The sequence below is a fragment of the Pteropus vampyrus genome, unplaced genomic scaffold, assembly GCF_000151845.1.
Source record: "Pteropus vampyrus isolate Shadow unplaced genomic scaffold, Pvam_2.0 Scaffold107, whole genome shotgun sequence".
Classification (NCBI taxonomy): domain Eukaryota; kingdom Metazoa; phylum Chordata; class Mammalia; order Chiroptera; family Pteropodidae; genus Pteropus; species Pteropus vampyrus.
This window is the reverse complement of record NW_011888888.1, coordinates 4586871-4614647: the sequence shown is the minus strand read 5'-3', so window position 1 is coordinate 4614647 and position 27777 is coordinate 4586871. Positions and strand designations below refer to the sequence as shown.

At 32.0% G+C, this 27777-nt stretch overlaps 1 protein-coding gene across 2 annotated transcripts in view; it reads left to right on the top strand.

Moving 5' to 3' along the window:
- The window catches only part of SEMA3C (semaphorin 3C), a 165298-nt gene extending 160237 nt beyond the window's left edge, over positions 1–5061 (top strand). For both annotated transcript variants that reach the window (XM_023533648.1, XM_011365226.2), the window contains exon 18: positions 2209–5061. In XM_023533648.1, coding sequence (XP_023389416.1) covers positions 2209–2622 — 414 coding nt within the window. In that variant the 3' untranslated portion in view covers positions 2623–5061. The remainder of the gene's footprint in view (positions 1–2208) is intronic.
- Positions 5062–27777: the final 22716 nt, after the last annotated feature.

The window sequence follows — 27777 nt, the reverse complement described above, 5'->3', positions numbered from 1 at the left end:
TATGTATGTATGTGAACTGGAAATTTGAAACTCAAACAGGGATTATCTAACAAGGATAAAATGTTTTTCTTTTATTTGGTAGAAAGTGCAATAAGTGAATATAATTTCTATGATTTAAAATTAAAGTAAATTAACATACACATTTTTGATTACGTGCCACAGGAATTAATACAATTTTAAATAAAATGTGTTATGAATTCAGTCTCTTTTATGATAATTCAATGTTCTATTTCAGAATGCTCAAGAATGTGGAGACTCAAACATTACTATCTTGATTTTTTTTCAATTTCAGAAACATAAGAATGCTATAGTTTAACATTATGAAAAATTAACTAATATAATTATAAAAATCTATTCCATCCCAAATTTAAGCTGAGCACAATTCCCTCATTCTTAACTTAGTTGAATACGGTATTAATAGTTTATTAAATTCGTCCTCATTCTTCCTTAGTATGTAGGCAAACACACTTATTTCCCATGTTAATGATGTATAAATACTGAACTTTAACAAATGGTAAAACTCATGGAAAAAATGCAAAGAATTCATACAAAATAGCATAAAGTGCTTTAATACTTATTCTGACTTCCCAGAGTATAAGGCTACCAAAATTATATATTTGATCATTATATATTTCTCCAAATATTCTCTATAATTTTCCTGTACCCCCACATATGCACACACACACACACACACACACACACACACACACACACACACACTTCAATATCAGTACATCTGAAGCTATTTCATTTTTTCTGATGCATAGTATTCCATCAAATAAATATACCTTGAATTTTTTTAAAGCTATTGAATGGCTAGTTCTTTTTTCTGTTTTTGTTCTTATCAAAAACATGATGCAAATGAATATATGCATACTTGTGAGAGTATATATTCTATACAATTCTTGGAAATAAAAGTTCTGCATAAAATATTATATATATATTTATATGCATGTTATATGAATATTATCAAATTGACTTCCAAAATTTTCCCCAATTTGGCACAAATAGGAAAGGCTTTCTTTTCTTTCATTTATGTTGTAGTTCTACATTATTTAAACTATTTCTGAGATATATTTAAACTTAAAAAATTACATTAACATCAAAATTTTGCTTTATGTATTTTAGTCTTTACTTCCTCCTGCTCTCTCTTTTCTAGTTCTGTTCTGTTATCTGTATTTCAATACTTTACTTTTCCTCTTTGTGCTTTTGTGTGAGTTAATTTTTATCTAAAAGAACCTATCTTTGATTTGGATTCTACTAATAATAAAATATACATTTACACAGAAATTACCATTTAGAAAAACATTTCACATGCATTTCTTTATATTAATTTGGGTCAGTTTCTTTTTTCCTCAGTGAAAGAGCATTCCAGAGTATACATGTCAAGAAAATTTTTACCACTTAGATTTTTAATCTATTCATTGATAATAATGTAACTGGAACTGTAAGGAAGATGTATTTCAGTATTTATCTGATACCCAGCGAATTATATGTTTGGTATTTTTTTTTTCAATATAAACCTGTAAAGTAATTAAATATTAACCTCATAGCTTTTCATTAGCTTTCTTTGGAAAATAAAACCACTTAGACTTACAAGACAATGACGTTCCAGATTATATTTAATGATTCCTTAGTGTGAGACAATTGGAAAAAAAGCCCTTAATAATGTCCAAAACTCTGCCTCTGCTTATATAATTTTAAATTAGAAGAATATTCATTTGTTAATTGAAAAAAAGTAAAATTCAACTTTTTAATTGTGGCTTCATGTTTTTACTAATAAAAATTTACTAATAAATTTTTGTTATAATAAAAGGCAAGAATTCCAGGATGAAATAGATATTTTAAATTATATGGAATTTCATTTCCCATATATGTTGACCATGAGTCACCTTCCAAAAATAACCAAAATTCTGAGTTTATCTGTGTAGAAATTACTTCTATCTGAAGGGAATGCACTTTAAGCTCTTTTTGGCAATATGGATGATAACTTCACCCTCTCTTTAAGAGATCCAGTACCCCTGAGACAAGATATCCTGTGCAACAGAAGCCAGTGAAACTGTCTAAAAATTTATGATCGCTAAGAAGGAAGTTAATTAGTATTCCATGATTTTGCATGGAATATGTTGGCCATATCTGTATATGTTGGCCATATCTTTTTAGAAGATACAGAGTTGGGTTTTCAGAACTTTGATGTCTCTCTTTTAGGTTAAGCTGAGTGAAAGAATCATAGCCACTTCACAAGGACTCCTGATCCGTTCCATTCAAGATTCTGACCAAGGACTGTATCACTGCATTGCAACAGAAAACAGCTTCAAGCAGACCATAGCCAAGATCAACTTTAAAGTTTTAGATTCTGAAATGGTGGCTGTTGTAACAGACAAATGGTCCCCATGGACCTGGGCTAGCTCTGTGAGGGCTTTACCCTTCCATCCAAAGGACATCATGGGAGCATTCAGCCACTCAGAAATGCAGATGATTAACCAGTACTGCAAAGACACTCGGCAGCAACATCAACAGGGAGAAGAATCCCAGAAGATGAGAGGGGACTATGGCAAGTTAAAGGCCCTCATCAACAGCCGAAAAAGTAGAAACAGGAGGAATCAGTTGCCAGAGTCATAATATTTCCTTACATGGGTCTTATGCTTCCAGTAGCAAATGGTCTCTCTTCAATGATCAAATTTTGAACAAAGAATCTTGTTCTTTACCCATAGAAAATTTCCTGAGAAAAGTGGTTACATACTCCTAAAGCGAATGTTACATGAACTGAATTGAGCATGCATTTTTTTGTATGATATTGACTAGCACTAGACATGTCATGGTCCTCATGGTGCACATAAATATTTAAATTAACCCAGATTTTATTTATATCTTTATTTACCTTTTCTTCAAAATCAATATAGCAGCTATAAAACTAGAATTTTTACGTCCCTTAATTGAACAAGGGCCATAACCCTGTGATCTTTCTTCTTTGCTTTAAGGGTTTAGATTTCTAATTGTCACTGATTTTATATATGAAAACAAATTCTAACTTTACAACTTTTACATAGTAAAAGTTGTATAAATGCATGTGACAAAGTAGCTGTCAAGAAATGTAGAATAGAAAAAAGACAAGGAAGAGGGCACTAAAAACTGTATAAAACTTAAGTGATTCATAAAGAGAAAATGAAGTGTTTATATGCTTCCAGTGAAGTATGTTATTAGTTACTTTTAAGTTTGTAAAAATTGTCAGTCGCTGGTATCTGTCATTGATCTTTATTCCTTCGTTTCAGGAAGATAAAATGAATGACCCTCACTATAAATACCTTTGACTGGAGTTATGTCAGTGAAGCATTTAAGTTTATATTCTTATGCTATCATCTTCCAAACAGAAGCACTTTCTTTTTTTGGAAGTTATTTAAGTTATTCTAGACTCAGAGAATATAATCTTATGCTGTTTAATCGATTATTGTGTTTGTTCTAATTTTTCAGTCTTTGTGGCAAATTAAACAATATAAGAAAAAAAAATTGGAATGTCAAAATTTTATATGAGGGGGTGAAACCATCAAAATGAAAAAAAAACAACAAAGTAGAACATACAGTTTTATTAACAGAAACATAAAAAATGTGACTAGTTTTTAGCTTTAATAATTAATTTTGATGGTTAACACATTTTTTTTTTGTTTACCAACTTCAGATATCATGTTGATTTTTAAGTCACCAATTCATTTTTAATGATCTTTTATGTGTGCTGGAGAGGTGTTCATTTTGTGGGAAAAAAAAAAAGAATCTAGTTTGAACAAAAATAGACATCCTTTTCAAAGAATGTTGGTACATTATGTTCACTGGTATGTAAATGCAAATGTGGTAAGTTTTGTGATAAATAAAGTAATTATCTTCTAATTGTATGTTTGGATCATTTTGTTAAAATAATTTAATATTGTATTTTGTACTCCAAATAACAATTAGATGAAAAGAAACATAAAAAATTTCTTCATATTTTTACATTTCTTTTAAAAACACAACTTTTGCTTTTTCATTTTATTTAACATTAATGGTATTTTTATGTTTCCAGGAGCAAACAGAAATTGCATCATGTACCAATGAAAATTTAATAGAAAAGTTTTATTTGGAGTTAACAATCCATGAAGAATGTAATCAAGGTAGATATATCACCTTTATAAGCACTGCAGTATAAAGCTTTAAAACTAAAAGTCGGTGTCAAAATGAATTTGCAGTCATTGATTAGAATTTAAGAATATGATTAATTATTTAAGTGAAGATAAATTATGATATTTTAAGAGGAGGCTTCAATGGGGTAAAAATAGCACTTCAAACACAACATAGTGTTCCTTTTTTAAAAAAAAAAATCTATTGATTAAAAGGTATTGTTACAAATGTGTGTATTTCTAAAGCAATCTCTAATTTATTATACAAATAGTTTGCCTGCTTAAGGGGTGTTATTAAACCTCTTAATTTCTCCTCTACATGCACAAATAGAATTGTATGTAAAACCAAAACCATCTTCTCTGTTTATGGCCCATCTATTCTACATACTGAGTTGAAAGTACAATTGTTTTAGTCAGAGAATAGTGGAAGCTACACAGAACCCCTTGCTTCATATAAATTCAAACTGATATAAAATAAAGGTGTTTAGTTTTGTAATATTATTTGGCTGTTTAATACCTTTTACTTTGAACATTAGCAAATTGTATTTTATTACTTTTCTTTTAAAATTATAGAAATGCTTCTCAAACAGAATTTCCAAATGTAAAGAATATTTTCTTTCTCAAAAATATTGTTAACATATACTGAATGTTCGTGGTTGACTGGTTTTATTTTATTTCATTTAACAGTTTGATGACTTATGTTTTCCATTTATATTGTACAAAACATTTCCTAGAAAAGCACTTTTTTTCAAAGTGTAGGTTTGCGAATAGATTTTAGCATGATGAAACTGTCATTACGGTGAATGTTCACTGTGTGTAAGAAAATAAAATAAATGTAGTTAGTACATTAATATTTAATTGGATGTTGAATAAAGCATTTTCCTGGCAAAATAAAACATACCTAATTCCCCAAGTAAGTCTTTAACTTTCCTTTTTAATGTCAGGTTTATAATTGTTTGTCAACATGATAGAATCTACTGACTCTCATAACCTTTTTTCTAAATTTTATTTATTTTTCCATTTTGTGAAAATATTGCATCTAGATACTTCAAAATTCAAAACTTCCAGAAGGATATACATGAAAAACTCTCCTTGTACCACTATCTTTCTTTTGTCTAAGTCCTAAGTCCTTACCAGAAGCACTCGATGTTATCAGTTTCTATGTGTATTTCCATGATACTTTATACATCTGTGAGAAAATTTCATTTGTTTTCTCTGTGAGAGGCTTTGTACCTCCACTCGCATCTGTAGACAGTTATTCAGACTTGTGTCTGCAATGGGGAAAAAAAGTATAGTTTAGAAATGCTTGGGCTTTAAAGCCAGAATGCCTGGATTTAAATCTACTGTCTTATGGGAAAGTTATCAACTCTCTTTCTGCCTTACTTCTCTGCCCAAGTTCATCCTGGTAAAGTGTTAAGACAGACATATTATATATTAAGTATCCAATAAATGTCTTAATATTTTCTTTATTTAGAAAGTGACATATTGCTAGAACTGGAAGAAATCTTTCCATTATGTTCTTCATCAAATTAAATGCCAATGATCTAGGCTGGAGAGTCTGCAATCAGTAGATCAGATAACACCTAACCAGGTAAAATGAGCCTTTATAAAAATGAAGGGAAGGGAGCCAAGAGTTAACTCATAATTCTGCTAATACATTTGAATGACAGAAGTAGTAGAGATTTCTTCCATCTCTGAGCTTTCAATCTATAGGAATGGGAGTGGAGGAAAAACAACAAAAATTAAAAACTATCTCAACAAATCTTACAATCTGAAGATTCTGTACTACTCCCTAATTGCCTCATTATTTCTGTTTCTCCCTTGCTTAGATTTCAACTTAACCTTAATTTAAAATAATTTTAATGTATTCCTTAGAATTTTAATGTATTTCTGGTGCCTTGACCCCTACCTAAGTGAAAAAATTTTAAGAAAAAGGTGAGTTTTCTATATCTATTATTCTAGCTAGTCGAAAAGACATTGCAGCTTTCTTTTGAACCATAGTTAAGTCTGTAAATTTTTAAGTCTAGACAAGAAAATAGGCAGTCTAATTAAAAATGCTTACTTAACAAGAGGCATTGAGAATTTCACTGAATTTTATGCATGATGACAAAGCTGTAGAAGACTGTCATGGAAAATAATTTTTATTATTTTTCTTAATTTATCTCACCAACTTTTTCTCTAAACACCTTTTGCACAAGAATGCAATCCCCTCTGCAAAATCAAAGCAAATTGCAACAAATTCCATGTATGTGCCATTTGGTGAATGTGATTGCCAATAAATTGTTTATCCTAAGGGGCCTCAGGTATATATTTCAATTTTTATGGGTTCATCACAAGTTTACTTTCATAGTGCACAGGTATCGAGTATTGGAAGAACTAACTCTAAGGTAAAAAAAAAAAACCATCTTCACTCTACTGACTAATGTATTTGTCTATTCACCTCATAAAATAATACTTTCCACACAGTTTAAATTGTGTATTTCTCAGGGCTATTATGTTGCCATGCTTGAGTGTTACTTACATAAAGTGCTATTAAAGAATGACATTATAACAAACCCATTAAAAGTGTTTATTCTATGTACAGTTACTTCTCAATCCCCAAGTACAAAAGCAGGATGAATTCTATTTCTTAAGTGTTTTCTTTTCCTCCAAATTCTTCATATGAAAAATGTCATCCAAACATTTTATAAGATCAAAAACATCATAATTTCTGCATGGTAAAATGGATATATAATAGAATTATAAAAATAAAAGCCATTCCTATTGTTTCTCTAGACACTTTTCATTATACATACAATCCTTGGCCCATGAAGGGCACAATGAGATGGAAGGAATTTCCTATTTTCTTAGGTCTTTTCAGAATATTATGTCTACAATTCTGTGGAAGAAAAAAAAGTTATAAAACTTTATGTTTTATTTTTTTTTTCCTATTAGTGATCTTTGCATGTGTGTGTGTGTGTGTGTGTGTGTGTGTGGTGAGGGCATTATAATCATATTCCCTTTGCTGCAAACAGAGCAGAGTCACAAACAGAACAGAGCATGGCTTGTCAAATAGAGAAGTTATACCAATAAAATATCTTTCTTTAAGTTGATGTGATTTGGCAGTTGTAAACTGTGGTTTGATGCTGAGAGTAAACTTGACTCATGGGTAGGAAAAGCAGCCTGGGAGAAACAAAAAACTGAGGAGGTGCTACTCAAGCCACAACAGCCTGAAACAGTCAGTAGAATCCTAGTGATGTTTTTATGTACACATTTTTATGTTTTTCATCTCCACAGATTATGCACACACAAACCCACAGCTGTATTTAATTTTTATTATTTCAAAATGAATTTCAATTTCTGCTTCATATTCCCATTCTAGCTTCTCCACTTATAAATGATATAAACTGGGAGCATTACATCTCTCTTGATAAATTGTTGCTTTCTCTAAGATTGGAATTATAATATCTAGTAGTTGTGAGAATTAAATAAGTTAACACATGTGGAATTCTTATAGTGCCTGACGCATAGTAGAAGTTCAATAAATATGTTATTATTTTTCCATTAGGAGAGCAAAATTATTTTTTTCGAGTACCTAAGCATTTGTCCCTCTTTTACCTCAAATTGCATCAAAATAGTTCAACTAATATTTGATGTCACTTATCTATATTGGCAGCTATGGCAACATCATTTTTCTATTTAAACTCTGCCATCAGTTCACGGATGTTGTATGAGTTATCTCTTGATGCTGATGAAAAGCGCTTTCAGAGAAGGTGAGCTTTTCACTACATCTAAACAAATGGGAATAGAAAATTTACTGCCATTCTTGCACTGTTCTAGGAGACAAGCTGAGGGCCACTCCTACCTAAAAATAATAGGAAGTATGTGTCCTTCCAGGATCTTGTAACTTCTCAATACACAAACCTAGAACTGAGGTAGAAATAAAGGACTCACAACCACTATGTGCTCACCATCTCCCCTCCCACCCAATTCACTCTTCATTTCTATGGTCTCTGATGGCATAGATTATTCTTTAATATCTGTCATGAGGTTGAGCAGTGGATTTCGCCCTTTGGCCCTCCAATACTCCCTAAGAGAATTTTGAAAAGCTACGTAGTCCCTAACATGTTTTCAAAGTTAACATTTACAAACTTTTTCTGTGTTTAAGTAGTTAGTTGCAAATGATATAATTTCCAGTATGATATGAATTTTGACATTTTAAAATAAAGCAGTAATATTGCTTTATTTTTTTTTATTTTTTGCTCCATGTTTTACATAAAAATATGCTAATAAATTTCCATATACTTAGGGATTTTTTTTCAGAAATCTTATCAGATATCTATTGACTTCTAATTCATTAACATGTGGTCAGATGATATAAACTGAATGATCTCAAGCCTTCAGTATTTATTAAGACATGTTTAAGTATCCAGTACATACTCTATTCTAATAAACATTCTTTGTGTATTTGTTAGGTGTAACATTCAGTAAGTGTTAATTAGATTATATTGGTTGATAATGTTTTTCAAAGCATTTATACTTTGGCTGTCACTTTTTAAAATATCTGTTTTATCAAATTTTGAGAAAAAGATAAATCTCAAACTATGACTTGTATTTATTTATTTACTTTCTTATTTATATTTATTTCTGACATGTTTTCTCTTGTGTATATATGTTTTAAAGGTAAATTTACATTAAATATTGTTATTTTTCATGATGAATTTAACATGAAATTTTTGGGTACTATTTTTTTCCAAAATCTACTTTGCATAATATTATAGAGCCACATCATAGTATGCTTCTTCCAAAATTGTATGTTTATATTTTAAGTATGTCTTTTAAAAATTATAGTTGGATTCTATCTTTTTCTTTATGCTGAAAATATATGCCTTTTAATTGGTTGTTTAGTCAACTTACACTTAAAGTAATTATCAATATAATTCACCTTAGCTCTTTCATCTTGTAATTTATTTCATGTTAATCCCACAATTTATTCTGTTGGGTAAATTGTGTATTTTTTTTTTGATATAACATTTTCTTATGTATTATCATTTTGCTATATTTTTGTGTTATTTTTGTTTATTACTCTAGTGATTACATTACTTATCTTGACATAATCACGGCCTACTTTTAAAAAGGTACTATACTATTTTAAAACAATGTAAGAATCTTACAAATATAATTCAACTTCATTTCACCCTTTGTTTTCTTGTTTTCTCATATTTATTGTTATATATGTTATAGATGTCATGATATATTATTATTATTATTGCTTTCTAAAATGACAGCAATTGAAAGGAAAGCCTCTTTAATAAATGGTGCTGGGAAAACTGGAAAGTCACCTGCAAAAGAATGAAACTAGACTGTTGTCTATCACCACACACCAAAATTAACTCAAAATGGATTAAGGACCTGAATATAAGACCTGAAACAATAAATTGCATTGAAGAGAACATAGGAACTAAACTCATGGACCTTGGACTTGAGGATTTTATGAATTTGACCTCAAAGGCAAGGGAAGTAAAAGCAAAAATAAATGAATGGGATTACATCAAACTAAAAAGCTTCTGCACAGCAAAAGAAATCATCAACAAAGTAAAGAGACAACCATTGAATGGGAAAATATATTTAAAAGCAATGCCTCTGATAAAGGCCTAATATCCAAAATATACAAAGAACTCATACAACTCAATAACAACAAAAAAACAATCAAGTTAAAAAATGGGCAGAGGACCTAAACAGACACTTCTCCCAAGAAGACATACAAATGGCCAACAAACATGAAAGGATGGTTAATATCGCTAGCTATTAGAGAAATGCAAATCAAAACCATAATGAAATATCATCTCAGACCTGTTAGAACAGCTGTTATCAATAGGACAAGTAATAACAAGTGTTAGAGAGGATATGGAGCAAAAGGAGCCCTCATACACTGCTGATGGGACTGCAAATTGGTACGACCAGTATGGAAAATAATATGGAAGTTCCTCAAAAACCTAAGAGTCGATCTACCATATGATCCAGCAATCCCTCTACTGGCTATTTACCCCAAAGACTTGAAGACATATATTTGAAAAGATATTTGCACACCGATGTTCATAGCAGAATGATTCATGGTGGCCAGGACGTGGAAGCAACCGAAGTGCCCTACAATAGATGATTGGCTAAAGAAGCTGTGGTAAATATGTACAATGGAATATTACTCAGCCATAAGAAATACTGCCATTTGCAACAACAGGATGGATCTTGAGATAATCATGCTAAGCGAAATAAGCCAGACAGAAAAAGTTGAAAACCACTAGGTTTTCAACTTAATATATGGATTATAAACCTAAAAGCAACAAAGAAGCAGGACAAACAGAGATTCATGGTTACTATGGGGCAGGGCGGGGGGTAGGTAGGAAGGAAGGTAGATGGGATAAAAGAAGTCAAAAATGTGGTGACAGAAAAAAATCTAACTATGGGCAGCGAATACACAACACAATATATATATATGCCTTATTATTGAATTGTATACCTGAAACTTACTGGATTTTGTTAACCAATGTCACCATAATAAAAATAAATAAATAAAATAAAATGACAGCAATTGAATTAAAATATATGAATTTGATACCCACCTCCATATTTTAAATAGTAAAGAACAGACTCCTATTTAACATTATTATTTTATATTATTTCTATTTCTCCTTATTTATATTTCTATTCTACAAAATGTTATCATAGTATAAGTTTTATATTTTAAAGACATTTATTACTCTCTCATACAATTCTATGAAAAAAAGTATATTCATTTCTCATTTAAAATATCCCATAACAACAAGACTCTAAGTGTTAATATTTTCTTTTAGATTAAAATTATAAATTGCCACAATTTGGTCGAAGACCATAAAAATATACCAAATTTTGAACATCACTAAGCATAAAAAATAAAATTTTAAATGAAATTGCATATAATAAGATAGAAGGAGCTTCTTTTTATTTCATTAATTAAATTACCTGCGGGTGAATCTTCCTCGAGAGAATGAAACAAGGTTCAACCAGAACACTATTTCTAATTTTTGTTTTTAGATATGAAAGCTTGAGCAAATGTGCTTACACAGACGAGAATAGAAGAAATGTCATTATAGTGCTGCTATTCAAATATTTCATACCTTTTGAAGTATATGTGACACATCCTTATTGTCAAAATTTATTTTAATTAATAAGGCGACAATTTGATTACATTCTTTTACAATTTTATTTAAAGAAACATTTGGAAACCATCATTCTTCTCAATACTTGTACTGATAATTCCAATCATGTCTTTGATGTGTTCTCTGGCTCAGTGGAGCCATATCCATGGTTTTTTTCCACAATAACTTTTTGAATAACTTGCTAACTGAGTGGCCTTGGAAAAGTTACTTAATCTTTCTGTACCTCTTGTGTTTATTTTTTCTGAAAAATGAGAATAATAATGTTATTCACCTCATAGGGCTGTTGTAAGGGTTGGAATCATATTTATATATGAAGTATTTATAACATTCCTGCCACATGATTTAAGATATTATTAGTTCAGTTTATCCTCATATTACATACTGTTGTAAACTCCCTCTGCTTCATTCAGAAGTTCTGTGACAGTTTATTTTTATTATTGCTCCAATTTCCTTATCTCCCTGCCTATGGCCGGCAGACAATATGATGATCATTATCATGTTATATACTTTTTGGATCATCATTTTTAAATCTAGACTTTTATCTTCTCAAATCAAGAGCAGGCTCTTTCCTTCTTCAAGTTAAATTCCTTCTTCATTCACCTGATAACCTTGGAGTTACTGTGAGAGGTTGGCTTTCCTAGAGTTTAGATTTATTCGTGCTAGATTTAGCTGTCATCTACAGTGTTACAAACTTGACCTTCTTCTTAAGACTCCTCAATATCCCTGTACTACAACCTCCTATCTGTTCTGTCCTGGCAACCCTCCATGCATGGTAAATCATGCCTCAATTCATAGTGAAGCTAAACTATGTGCTAGGCAAATCACAACATCAGCAGTTAGAGACCATCAGAACTACCACTATTATCATCCTTATAAAAATAATCATTTATTAAGCATTTTCTGTGAACATTTCTGTATAAGGGTACACACTATACATAATATCTACTTCCTTCACAGAATCTTCCAAAGTAGGTGATATTAATCTGCTTTGTAAATGACAAAACTGATAGTCTGATGCATTTAGAGACTTTCCCTGAGTTATATAACTTTTTAAAAGCCTCGAAGCATGAAATACAAAAAGTCTAGCTCCAAACTTTAAGTATCTTCCACATTTAGAGTCTCACTAAGAAATATCTGCTATAAAAACATTCACATAGAGCAGCCATTGTAATATGATTTACAGAACACTAGGTAACATCTAGTTCAGGCCATGGAGGAAGAATGCCAAAATTTTACATTCTTGCTTACTACTACCTAGCTTTACAAGTCAAAGATCATTATGATAATATCTATCTCATGGAACTATCAAGACTGAGATAATTTATGTAAAGTGCTTAAAACTTACCTAATGTAAATGAATATCAGATAGCATTGACTATTGTATCACTATGCCTTTGCTGCTGGAAATACCACTTATTAATTCTTTCACCAAATATTTATTGAGCACTTACTATGTTCCTGGCAGCATTTTAGGCATTGAGGTTATATCAGGGGACAAAGCATTGTCCCTGCTATTTCCCTGCTATTATGAAGCCTACTTTCTAGAGGAGAAGAAAAGAAACATACAAGCAAATAACCATATGATAGATTAGGTTGAGATACATGCTATGAAGAAAATTAAAGAAAGGTAAGGAAACCATGTGAAGATCAGGGGGAAAAAGCATTCTAGGAAGAGAAAGAAGCCAGTAAAAGGTTATGGGGTCAAAACAATTTTGGCACACTTGAGAAAAAAAAAATGAAAAGAAAAGAAAAAGAAAATCTTTGTGACTGGATCTAAGAGAGGAGAAAGAAAACTAGTATGAGGTGGGATATATAAAGCAGAGAATTCAAGGCACTTGGGTCCTGATGCCAAGGGTGAGAAATTTAGGTTTGATTCTCAGGGTTACAAAAGCTACTTGAGGCCAATGATGTCGTATGAGTGAGTTACATTCAATACAAAATATTCCTGGCTGTATTTCAGAAGACCTATGAAAACAAGAATGCAAAGAAAACAGAAAGATCAACTAGGAGTCCAAGACACATTTTAAAAAAACGTGCATAACTCTTCTAGATTTAAATATTGACTTCCATTCACATCGAGGTATAAGCAACTGGTAATAGATCCCTCCTGGAGTAACTTTTGAAATAAGTGGAAGGGGTGAAATGACAGTGTATCCCTTGAGGTTGAGGAAGAATTTGGGGGCGGTATGCACCAGAAGGGAAAGAGGCAGCTTGAAGAGAGCCTTGGAGGTGGTCCTGGAACTAGAATATGCAGAAACTGTCAGAACAGGGATTTATTATCCATTAATATCCAGAGGAGGAAGTGGCTTCAGTTTCAATACTGAGAACCAAAATAGGTCATAGATAAAAATTCAAGAGCTGTTTATCCAATGTCGCGTGGCTGCTTTAAGACAAGATAGTCACATGAACAGTGGCTGCAAATAACTGAGGATGCAAACAGGATTTATGGGTAAGAGTCCACAATAAATAAGCTTACTGAAAATACAATGTAGCATGACTAAGAGACCAACAATTTGCATAGATCAGTTGCCTTAATGGCTCTTACTTAATCTTGATTTAATTTACTAGGATAAGTGATGCACTTTCATTCTGCATTTAGAAACAAGCTGTCGAAGTGAATGAGACCAGCTTAGAGAAAGGAGTGTGTGGTGAAATATCCTTTTTCAGAAGGGTGAAATTACAATGCAGTTTATATTGGAACTCTTTAATTAGGACACTGGAGTCAACATGGAAGCAGAGATTCCTCACAATAGGCTCTCCCCCAGACTACTGCTTTTCTTTGCCATGTAAAAAAAGGGAAACTGAGTATTTCTAGAAAGATGGTCTCTGGACTGACTCCCTTGAGATGGCTTCATAAGAAGCTGGCTATGAGGCTTTGAAAATGGAGATAAATCCAGGTTTCTTCTCAGGAACAAAATAATTACAGATAGTTGTAGATAAAAATATTTATGAAAGATGGATCTAAGGAAAGAATAAATGACTGATTCATTTCTTTACCTCTCCTTAAATGATGATGATTATCCTGTATCATCCCTCCTGCTACACCACCCAAAACCACTAGCTTGGTCAACAAATAAAATTTACAGCCAGAAAACAGCAGGGATGCTACTTAGCATTTTCCCAGATTGTCAGTGGTTGTTTTACTTTTTAAAATTTGTCAGGAGAAATCATGAAAACCTTTTTGCAGGCTTTCTTGAAAACTTTTATTTAGGAAAAAAAGCACAGCTTTGAGAGGATGTCTTCTGCTTCCCCTGGTTGATTTATTTCTTCTTGCTTGTCTATCCTCTATTATAACATTCACCCTCTTTATTGCATTTAATCTGGTATTTTTGTCTCTTGCCAGTTATAGTGTGAGCTTTTTATTTTCATGACTTTTTATTTCTAGCATCTAGGACATTGCTGACCATATAATAGGTGTTTAATAAACAAGCGGGTTCTTCCCTTTTGACAGTATATAGCAAATCCTTTAAAACTTTCATATCTAATGAATAAGGAATCATTAATAGCATATATTATAATACAGATTTCAGAACATGAACAGTTATTGATTTGATAATCTATAGACTTTTGATTATGGTAAGTAGAACACTCACTAAAACTTATCAGCAAACAATTAAAAATCTATCATCTATCTTCTTATAAGAAATTAACAACACCATCTCAATTCTCCAAGGACGAATATAAAATATTTTTAATAAAAGACATTTAAAAGTCAAATAGTTTACCCTATTACAAGGGCAACAAGAGAACATGATTAAAATGTCTACTTTGTTCTATTAGTATTCTATTTGCTGTGAAAGTCTTATTTATTTATTAGTTTATTTAATTTCCATGGCAATACTTATTTGGTACCTACTGTTATACACATTTTAAACGCGCTCAGAGTTTCCACAGCTAGAAAATTGCTAGACAAGGCTTAACAACCACATCTACTTTTCGTGCTATCCTTCCCAAGGGGTAGAAGTTGAGAGAATGGAGATCTCACTGTAGGAATCAAAGAAGGTTTAATGTTGCAGGAGGATATTGGAATAAAGTTTGAAGTTTGGAATTCATGTAGGTTAATGTGGAGGAAGAAGGACATTTTCGTAGGTTTGTAGGTGGGAAACAGGAATACACACAAAAGAATCTACTGATTGATTCTGAGAACTGAAGTTACAGAAGAGCAAGGATGAAGTTAGATGTACGTGCAAGAGAATGGAGTGAATAATGAAATAAATGTAGTCTGCTCTTTGTTTTTGAAAGGGTATATTTAAGAGGGAAGAGATGAGAGGCAAACATTTACTGTGATTGATGGATGCCTTCACTGCTTCTCAAAGAAATTTGAAGTGAGAAGATACCATTAGAAGTCACTGAGGTTAAAGTGATGAAAGAATAATGAACACTTATCTTTTTCTCAATGACTCAGTGCACACTCAGACTAGGTTTTTATTACATATATGTGTTAAAACATCGAAGGCCCTTTACATTTAGATTTGGGTCAAGTGAATTATAGAATGGATTGAAATACAGCCTAACTTTGTGCTTTAGGTTTTTATAAAAGAAGAAATAATAATGACAATACGGCTAACATTAATGGGATGCTTACTAATTACCAGGCATTTTTGTTCATATGCGTTAATGCATTATCTAGTTTACTTCTCATCTCAAACCTATTATTATTTACCTCTTTTTACAGATGACAAACCAAGGCATAACAATATTTTAAAATTTAGCATTAATAAAAGAGTAAGTAGAATATTCTAAACTATGATGTACTATTAAATTATAATGAGTCATCCATAGGTGCTCTATTAAACGCAAGTGATCTTTAATGTTGGTGATAATGTTTGTTAGAAAACAATAAATATCTATAAATGAAGACTTCCAGCTTTATCTTTCTGTTTCTAGATATTTGTCTCTGTAGATAATACGATTCTACCATATCAGAATCTCTAATCACCGATAGGAACAACAATTATAATGTCTCAAGACACCACTTTTATCATTCGAAAAATAGTTGATTGAGATTAGGTTAAAATACTGCTCATGTGTAGAATTATTCACAATGTCTGTGCACGATTTAGTTGAGAAAATCTTTCTGACAAATTTAACAAATGTAGGACTTAAGAATAAAAAATATTTAGAACAAAGAGAATACATTGTCAGGACACATTGAAACAGCTGGAGCCAGAGAACAATTTTTTTTTTTTTTAGTTAGACGGCTCTTACAGATCAGATTACTCTGGATGAAAAGAATGAGGACAGGTGGAAAGACCAGGGTGGTCCCAAGAGCTGTTACACACAGCCATTTTACAGATGATAAAACTGAGACCCATAAAGAGGTCACACGTTTTGTGAGTAAGCCTTGTCTTCTATTTCTTAATGCAGTACTTTTTTTATATACATAAGTGACCTAGAGATATGATTATATACTGCAGAAAAGTGCACACAAGACCAAAAAAGCTATTCTTCTTGGCTGTCAGCATCAAGTAAGTAAGAGCTTGAGTTTCTGGGATTCCAGTTTCTTGCCTGGCTTCTGTTCAATTGCACTGACTAACTAGACCAGATTTTTTTGGTCAGTCTCTTTTGGCTTTGCTAAGCTACACATGGCCTCAGTGTAAAATGGTGCCAAAATGAAAGGAGAATATGCTTTTCCTTAAGCCACATTTTCTACTTGGTGAAAAATGAAGAGCTTCATCTTCAGGGTCACAATGACAACTTTCTCCAATTTACTCAGCAGTCATTGAGAATTATCTTGTCAGTAGCATTTTTTTTTTTTTGTACCGGTGCTAGGAGTGAGACAATCAACCATAGGTGGTAGGGCGGTAGAAAAGTCATCTGAATAAAAGTAATTAAGAAAACCCGTTTGTCCTCTGTTGTGCCTCTCCTTTTTAGAGAAGCTATCATATGGCCTGACAACTAAAAGGATGTACTTCTGGCCTAACCCAACATCATCTTAGCCTCCTCCCAAGCCCCTTTCTTTTCCTACCTCTTCCATGCCTCTATCTCCTCAATCCCAGAGCTTCTCAAATATTAATGCATATATTAATCACCTCTGAATCCTGTTAAAAAGAATGTGTTTATTGAATAGGTCTGTGACTAATCTGGAGGTTCTGCATTGCTAACAAGAACATAGCAGATATCCAGACTAATGGTCTGAAGTCCATATTTAGGTTGCAAGACCTATTTTACTTTTATAATTGATGGTTGAGAGGATTAAGGTAAAATGTGGAAGAAGGGAGGAGAAAATTAATTTTTTTCTCCTTTTCTCCCCATTCTTCACAGTAAAACAAGTGTTCCTGTTCTTTGCAAATAATTAGAAACAGTCTTCAATTGAGACTGTTGAAGCAGACTTGAAAAATACACAAGTTATCTTTGCATACAATTACCTGTCTCTTTTGTAGTAATATATAAAAAACTTTTCTCCAAGAAATCTAATTTTGTTTACTTTCCATAGCAATAACTCATTAAATTAATATGATTTGCTATTCGTTTATTTTTAAAACACTGGGGAAAAGGGTAAAATAATTTTTACTAAGACTTAACCTGAATTAGGATAGGATTAATACCAGTGATACCCTGGTCAAAGTTTTAACTGGCTAACCAGAAGAATATTTAAAAAGCCCTAAAGTTCAACATTTGCTCATTTCCATGGTATAAATACTACCATCATGGCTACCAATATGAAGTCACCAAATATGAAACTAGAAAGAGATTTACACAGAAGCCTTGAGAGCTGACTTTAGGAACCGTGAGAGATTCTCTGCAAAGAGATAGTTGAAGCTACAAGGGAGAATAACATAAGGAAAATTACAAAGGAGAAAAGATGTTGATTCTATCATCTTCTATAGATCTTTGTGTCTATATGAAATCTTCTATTGTGTTTATCTTTGTCTCATAGTTAATTTTGGATTTACTCCCCAGACATTAGATCGTAAGTCAGTGTCCTAAATGTCTTTGGTCTTTTATATTTACAGTAAATAATTTTTTTAAATAGGCGTTGAACTACAAAAGGAACAAACATAAAAATTGACTCCATTAAAACTATTTTTGAGGGAAAAAAGACAAAGTATATTTATAATTTTTTAATTCAAAAATAAGACAACAAAGAGTGTAGATCTCTATGGTGATCATCTGTGATTTTTAAGACTATGTACTATTTATAAATATTCTAAGGAAATTTCTGTATTTCTGAGACTAAAGTTGTGAAATACTTGAAAAGAAGCCTTCCAGATTTAAGTTGGAAGAAAGGTGAACAATAGAATCCTGAGAGTCATCAGGGAGTAAGGGTCTACTTAGGAGTAGATTAAATATCGTTGATGAAGCAGAGAACAGAAATACTATGGAACTTGCATTAGGAACTAAGGAAAGAGTAGTATAAGAATTTCTTTTTACATAATTTAAGTTTATAGACTTAAAACAAAAAATCGAGTGACTCTGACGAAGTATTAAACAAAGTGATATACAACTATAACCTACAGACATTCATACCTGAAAATATGGAACATAAATAGAAAACTACTGAGTAAAATAATTTTAAAAATTAAAGGACAAAATCATATATTAAACTTTCTGAATTGTATGTTTTATTAAACTATAGACATGTTAATGGTCTACCTATATACAGATTTCTTACCTGCACACACACACACACACACACACACACACACACACACACACACACTCGGATGCCTCATCGTTTTAAATGGCTTCTTGAGAATGTTGAGATATGGCTGATTTATCACAGAAGATAACTGGAAATTTTATCTAATGTTATATAATTTTAAACACAAGGCTCTGATTTAAAGAGTCTATTTGATAATATTTGATAATACATGTAGTAGTTTTATCACAACATTCAAGCACCAGCATATACAGATATCATTATTTTAGAATGATCAAGTATAGCTTTGAATGATCTATTCTCTTCTACATTCTGCACCTCATTGTCCATCACAGACAATGATATTGTTTAGAAATAGGATTATTTGTTCTGTTGTCATCATCGTGTTACATTTACAAATGTATAGATTCGTGTAAGTAACATCCTCTTCTCCAATAACAGTTATCCAGAGGTGCAGGCTTAGATCTTTCTTAAGATAAGTGACCAAAATATTTTCTTAACTAATGGATGGATAAGGATGTTATCAATTTTATCACTTCTGCAAGTTTGTCTTTGGACACTATCTTCAGATTACCTTCAAATGTGTGTTTAAGTATCAGATACCACCTAAATGTTAGAATGAGAAAAACTAGACCAATCTTGGCAGTCTGGAAGAGTGATGCTGTCAAAGGTCATCAAAAAGTCTGACAAAACAGTCCTCATTAACAGTGTCTCTCACCACCTCCATTTGGAAGTAATTTGGATATTTGCAGTGACCCCGTCAGTTCTGATTGGCTGGGCAGTGACCTTGACCAGGGTGAAAGCTGTTCAGTGTAGCTCATATAATGCACTGTAGGTAGAATCCAGGATGACAGATGGCAGTGGGGTCAGTGAAGAGGAACTTGTCCATCACTGCTATTGAAGATGAAGCCACTCAACAGTATAGTTTAACTGGCACAAGAGTTGTGGTTTGCATATGCCACGAGAGAATTGTTCAAGTTCCTTTATTTTTTATGATTTGTTTAAGTTCCTTTATTTTTAAAGAAGTGCTATAGTCTCATGATCTCAGAGTTCACGAAACTAATGAATAAGTAGAAAAGAAAGCATTGCCATTGGAGTTTAGCAATAGACTAGACATTTCGAAACTTGTATTTGACTCAGTAGATAAGGTCTGAAAAGTCATGTGGGCTATACCTTTATTGTGGATAAATTCCTGATTGAAAACTAGTTCCTGTAATATTTTTCTTCATTCTCACTAACAAACGGGATTAATAAGAGTAATTACCTTACTCTTCTGGTAGACACATCCCTTCTTTTTATCTCCTTCACATACCACAGAATCAATATGAACTATAACTATGATAATAGAGTGTATTATACTTTCTAACTGTTAAACTCCTAAGACTGTAAAAGCAATGGGTAGGATATTGAATGATATATAGCATGGCATTATGATTCTGGGCTCTAAGTCTCTATCATTCAAAAAACATAAGGCATATTGATAGACTAAGGACCTAATGGAAATGCATATATATCCAACTGGTATGAAATAATGAATCAATAAGAAAATAAACATAACTATCAATTAATCATGGGATGTTTAACAATCTTAGAAAAACTCTGTTAGAACTGAAGACCTTTTTTCTCCATTGCGAGCCTGAGCTTAGGTGTTTCTCCCAAATTTTCATCATTGGCTTCTGTCTTGCGACGTTTTGGACCAAAGAGCCAATCAGTGCTAATCAAAATGAAAAAAAAAAAAAAAAGACAAGTGAAATTATTTTATAAAATAATAAAGTATTAAAACTAAAAGAAAACTAACAGATGATGAGGTTAAATTGATTTCCTGCCTTGTGGATTACTCAGTGACCTTTCTAGTATTTAGATGGCCTCAGAGATGTTTCGGAGAAATGAGAGTCCTTAATAAGAACCCACTGAATTCTGCTTAGTAGATAGTTTAGACAACATAATTCTTTCCTATATTTATTTATAAACTATATTTATTATGGTTTAAAAAGGAGCTTATTGCAAGGCAAAATACTATCCTGCTCAACCAGAATCCAACAAGGACATTTACAATTTACTTATCAATTAAAGTGTTTTTTAATTTGGTCATTTTATACACAACAGATAACATCATCAAATGGCTTTTAGGATAATGCATCATTTTCACTGAAACAATTTGCCTAACTGAATTTGAGATACCTCCCAACTGGGTTGAGCAGCTTTTATAAAAATTGCCTTAACCAGGCTCATTCCAGCTAAATTTATACCACCTATTTTAATGTGCATATCGTCATGACCCACAGAGATTGCATTAAGTAATTAAGAAACAGACCACACAGTGTCATTTGCTGTAACTGAATCTGTGGATTCAATCAATAACCACTTACAAGTGCCTAGGGCTACAGGATTAGGGCACTCCCTGCTGAGTCAAACCCTGGGGGGCGGGGGAGGGGGGCCGGCGGTGTCCAAATGAGAGTGTGTTAATTTGCGACACCATTATGCAGTTTTCAGTCCCATTTTAATTAGTCATAAAACATAGCATAAACCACATTGTTAACAAAATTATCCAATAGATTCTTCCTTTCCTTAGAAAAGATTAAAAATAGAACTAAAGATTAAAGTAAATAGCTAGTTGAGCAGAAGAAAAGACATTATCCTACCTTCCTTTCTAAAACATGGTTTATCTCCTAAAGAAGAGCTGAATCCTCTGATTGCTACAGATTTCTCTATTTTCAGCAGACTAAAAGAAATAGACATTTTTGAAGTGCTAATACCACTGTAAACATAATTTATTTTATTTGAGTTTTTATAGTTCCTATGGTGAAAGGACTACGCAGCTGTTGTTTACTAAATTGTCATTTGTTGGGTTAAAAGTTCGTCCTACTCATCCAGCATATGGTCACTGCTCAGGAATCAGATGACCACACCAGGGCTACATACTATATGGATCGTATAATTTGTTTTGGATCAGCTTCCTTCCAGATGCTAAAATCTGTTGTATTTATTAAGAATTGGCTTAAGCCCTAATTCACTCTGGAGTTCAAACTGAAACAGACAAATTGATTGGGACCCATCCCAACACTATGTCTCCTCCAGGCTGAAAGTGATTTAGGGTTCTGATGGCAGTTAGTGACCATTGGGTAGATTTGTCCTCATTCTAGGCAGTTAAGTATTCAACAGTGTTTCCATGCTACAAGAAAACTTGAGGTGAATATTTCCCATATGGCTTTTCCAGACAGAGGTCTCTTGCACAAGAAGAAAAGAACACTTTTACAAAATCCAAAGAGCAGCTCATATTTAAGAATTTTTGATGGACAAATTAGAGGCCTTTTCCAACTCTACAGGGTGCTTCTGGAATATGTTTGGAATGTAAACACATACTTGCATTGCCCAGCTGCCACCTGGCTTAGAGTGTGACCTTTCATAGAATTTTTGTATTTTAAAGCAAAAAGGAATCTTGGTGATCATTGGGGTCAAACTGTTTCTTTACCAAAAAAAAAAAAAAAAAAAAAAAAAATGAGACTAAGGTAAGTTAAGTAATGCACTCATATGAAATTGATTTCCATCCAAACCACCACATTCTCTCCCATTCCAGGGGGCAACTTGGGGTCCGTGGCTTGGGTGCAACTCAGTAGCATACCACTTATTGATAACATTCTCTCTCTCTTCTTTTATATTCATTTCTTTCCCTTCTACTTGAAGTCTTATAAGAACTTCAAGTTCATAATATGTGCCCAATATTTGGATTTTTACAGCTTGAACTCAGAAGCTGCTAACAGAGCATACCTTTGCCCTTTTAGACTCTGAAACTACCTGCAGAGCCAGCAGCTGATTGTACTGTTTGATAAATTGTACTCCTAGCATCGTTGTTAAATAAACTCCCTGTACTATAATTGTGTGATCAAAGACAGCCGTTTTGTTCTACAGGCTTGAACTGAAACTAGGACTTGATAAAAGCTTAATCATTTATTACCCTTTGTTTTCACCTAACAACCATATTTGCTTGATCACTGAGTCCACCAACCATTGAAAGTCCATTTGCTCCCACCAGTCAGAAAACAAATGATCTAAGTTTATGGTCTTGTTTCCCCTAGCAACCTATCTCTTTGATCAACAGCTCCTTGCAACTTTTGCCTTTATAAACCCCACCCTATCCCCTCCATCATGGAATGTATTCTCAATTCACACAAAAGGGAGTTGCAAATCATTATCTTAATAAATCTTGTAAAATTTCTTTTAAAAAGTTATCTCTGGACTTTGTTTATACACTTCTGCTTCTTTCTCTTGCTTTCCCCTAAACTTACTCCTGTTCTCCCAGTTCTTTTTTATTTTATTTTTTTGCCATCTGTCATTTTAAAAACATCTCCCAATTTTAGCCCTAAGTTTTATAGAACCAATAAAAAAAAGCCTGCAGAAAAAAAGGCTTATGGATAACTGCTCACATGATTTCCGATTTTTTTCAAGTTTCAACTGAGAGTTTTTATGTGTATATGCAGAAGCAAAGACCTCAGATTGTTTTGAATACCTCACAATATCAGTATTGTGCAAACCTATTTATTTAAAAAGGTTAATTTTCTTTCTGGATCTTTTAGAGCAATGGCATTGGTTTAGAAAATGTGTCTGATTGATCAAATGGTTACTTACAACTAGTTTAGCGGGGAACAAGACATTTCTAAAATGCAGATTTATCTTTGGACCTTGAATGGAACAGGAGTTTGAATGCCCCATTTCATAGTAAGGTGAGCTAATTCTGGTATTTAATTTAGGACTTTTAAGAATTTGGAGATTTAACTTCTGTACCCAATTGAAAATCTATCTCAAGCCTTTCATTAAATCTTTTCTTCTACGGTGCACACACGTATACACACACACACACACATGCACATGCACATGCACACGTACATACACTCCACTACAGCTAAAGTGCAAATGTACAAAAGAAATAAGAAGTTCATTTTAATCATAAAAATTATTAACCTATTAGTTCTAAATGTTTAAAATTTGTGGGATAGCCACACCAAAATGAATGTTAGAAATATCACACTAGAATCACAGAAATATGTTGCAATCCTGATCATTAACTAATTTGAAATCTATAAATTAAGGAAATGAGAGTAATCCAAGGCAATGAAAAGATCTTGTAAAAGAGCAACAGAAAATATTCTCAGTAAGACATAAATGGGGAAATATGTACTGTTGAGGGCAAGTTTGACTAACAGAAGGTATGGTGGCTCAGAAGAGACTGAGGATGAGAGTAATACAGAGGCCAATGAGAAGGGGTAACAGAATACACTGCACAAAGTGCAATGACATATACTGATGGAAAAACTGAAAGACACAGCACGGGAGCAAATCGGCCAGTGTTAAATAATCATCATTACTGACTAATGTGGGTCATGAGAATGTGAAAGGTCAATGAGTGTCAAATTGGGTGACTCAGTTTGTGATATATGATTATGTAAGTATTAAGAGTGAACTTTTAAAAGAGTGTGTCTGTGTGTGTTCAGATATGGCAGGATATGGAAAAAAAATCTGACAATGGGAGGTGAACACGCAATGCAATATATATATGACTTATTATTGAATTGTACACTTGAAACTTATTGGATTTTATTAATGTCACCCCTCCCCCCAAAGAAAACAAATAAATAAATAATTTAAAAATATTCACTGAAAGGAAAAAAACAAATATGGCAGGATAAATTAATGAGATAATTTATTTTGCTCTCACAATGTGTGTTCTCTTCCTACTTGGCACTCATACTTCAAAGCAGGTAACCAGGCCATGGTACTCCTTTGCCCCTGGGGAGATTTGTGTAGTTTGATTGAAAAACCAAAATTACCTTAGAAAAGTTGGCTCTTTATAATTCATTATGTGTTCTTCATATTATGTTAATTAACTTTATACAAATACACTTTGTTTCCTAAATAATTGCATTCAAAAGTATGTATAAAGTTTATATTTAATTAATTTACATTTTTTTCCAGTTTTATTGAGACACATGTAATTGACACAAGTTTAAAGTGTACAGCATAATGATTTGACTTACATATATTGTGAAATTATTACCGCAATAAGTTTAGTTAATCCATTATCTTATATAGATACAAAAAAAAGAAAAAAAATATATATTTTTCTTGTGATAAGAACTCTTAGAATTTACTCTCTTAAAAACTATCAGACATATCATAAAACAATGTTAACTACAGTCATTGTGTTGTACATTACATCTATAGTACTTATTTATCTTAGAACTGAGAGTATATTACTTTAACCACCTTTCTTCAATTCTCCATCCCACCACGACCTACCCCTGGTAACTATACATCTGATCCTTTTCTATGACTTATTTTTTTTCTTTTTTTCTTTCTTTCTTTATTCATTCATTCACTCATTTATTATATGGAACAATAGACAAAGAAAGGAGCTATCATATCATTAGATGGGATCCTGAATAACATAAGGAGAAGTTGCAGGAACACAATGTGGGGGCACAGGAGTATATTTAGAACCCAGGATTTCACTGGAGCATCTCTTACTGTTTTCATGCCTACTGATGAGTCTAAAAAACAATTGCAATAAACCCAAATTGGCCGCATTAAAGCAATGAGAGCTCCAAACCCTAATGAACAAGTCATTTAGAATGAAGTTCTAGCTAATAATGTGAAAAGTATAAAACTAGTGATAGAGGAAGGGGAAAATAAATATTGCTTATACCTTTTCAACTAGTTGCAGCAGTGGAAACAGAACATCGTTCCATTAAACTTTGCATTAATATGTCATTGTGTGTATCCCAAAAAATCTTTTAAAAATAAACAGAAGTGATGAGCCAATTTGATCAAATACATATATAGATATAGCCAATGAGAGTGATAGTGAGAGTTATTAAATAGTTACAAATTTAAAAAATAAATTAGGTAATGGCAAACAAGGAATATTCACACAGACTAATAAATAGAAGAGATTCTAAAAATAGATTAAGAATTATGTTAATTTATTATATGTTGAAATTATATGTGATGTAGTTGAGGAAAAGATGAATTTTTTAATAAATGATGTTAAGAAAACTAAAGAGGATCCCTTCCTTCTGCCTTTATTATTTTTAAAATCCTAAAGAGATCAAAGATATAAAAGTAGTATTGAAACAACAGAAGTACTAAAAGAAGATATGAAATAATTTATGTGGGACTAGAAAAATTAACTCAATTATACAAAAATAAAACATAACTACAGGGCACAAACATTATAAATTCAGTCAGGATAAAAGACAAAATTGTAAAAAAAAATCGTAACAGATGATTATAGAAATAATTTAAAAGTTTCTAAAATTAACAGGACACGAAATCAATGACCCAATTAAAATAAACAAAGGATATTAACCAGTCATTCACCAAAAAATAAATATGTGTCTTTGAAATATAAAAATGTGTTCGCCCTAATTCAAAAATTAAAATATAATAATATAAAAATTTTATTTTGTCAGAGGCCAAAAATGTGTGCATAACACGGTGAGTGGTTTGGGGAAGCTGGTGTTCTCATATTCTTTTGGTGAGAGTGTAAACTGGCATAACTTTTAAAGAAGGCAATTTGACAACATCTACCAAAATTTCAATTGTATCTACTCTGACCCATTACAGCATTGTTTTTAATAACAAAAAATTGGAAAAAACCTTAAAGTCCATTAGTAAATTACAGCACACCTATACAACTGTAGCTCTATATAAATAATGAAACCATTTTCACAACATATTGTTAATTTTTAAAAAACAAGGATAAGGACTAAGTATTTAAAATTTGCAGATAAAAATGAATATGTGTGTATATGCTTGTATATTCATAGATTGTCTGAAGAGACATATAAATAATTTGTAATAATGTTTGTCTCTATGTTGTGGGTGAAATGGAGACTGAGGAGAGATGATAATTTTCACTATAAACCCTTATCTATTTTCTGGATTTTGTTCCATATACATTTGTTATTTTTTTTACAATTGGTTATATAGAAGCCAATTACTTTCATGATTATTATGACTTTGGATCTTCATTGAAATCATGTTTTTAATACTTATTAGAATTTCATCATATAAATATGCAATAATTTAATTGTTTATTGTTGAACGTGTTTTTTTCTGATTATTAACATTGTAGATTTTACATGCTTGTATATAACTAATTTTCTTCCATATTCTTAGCCAAACTGATCAGCTCATTGATATGTTCTACATACTCCTTTCTCTAATCTTTTCCTTTCCACTAACTTCACATGCCTTCCCCAGCATCTTCTCAATGGCTTTAAGACCAATTCATCTTTTGTAACCTATTTTCCTTTTCAGTCTTGGTCCTGAAATTTTTTCCATTTATTTCCTATATATTAATTAACTCTCTGTGCCTATTTTGCTTCATTAATAATAGAAATATCAATATCAATCTTGGAGAGTATTTGTGAATATTTAATGAATATTTATTACCTCTCTGTGTCTATTTTGTTTCATCAATAAAATAGAAATATCACTATCAGTCTCAAAGATTATTTGTGAACATTTAATAAAATTAATGTGGGAAAACATGTTGTACAAGTGAATAAGCACTAAAAAATATATAAATTATACCATTCATATTTTATTGTATTTTGTTATGTAATATATTGTTATGTTTTGTGATTATTTATTGTTATTTGCTTTGTTAGTGTCATTGTTATATTGGTTATCATTTAATATACCTCCTGTCTCTGTACATACTGCCTTTTCACTAGATTATCAGTGCTTTAAAGAAAGATTCACTGTTCATCTATGCATCTTCCACCCCAGCACATACAGCTGTCAACTTGCACATGAGAAATCCTGAATGTTGTTGATAGAGCAATAAATG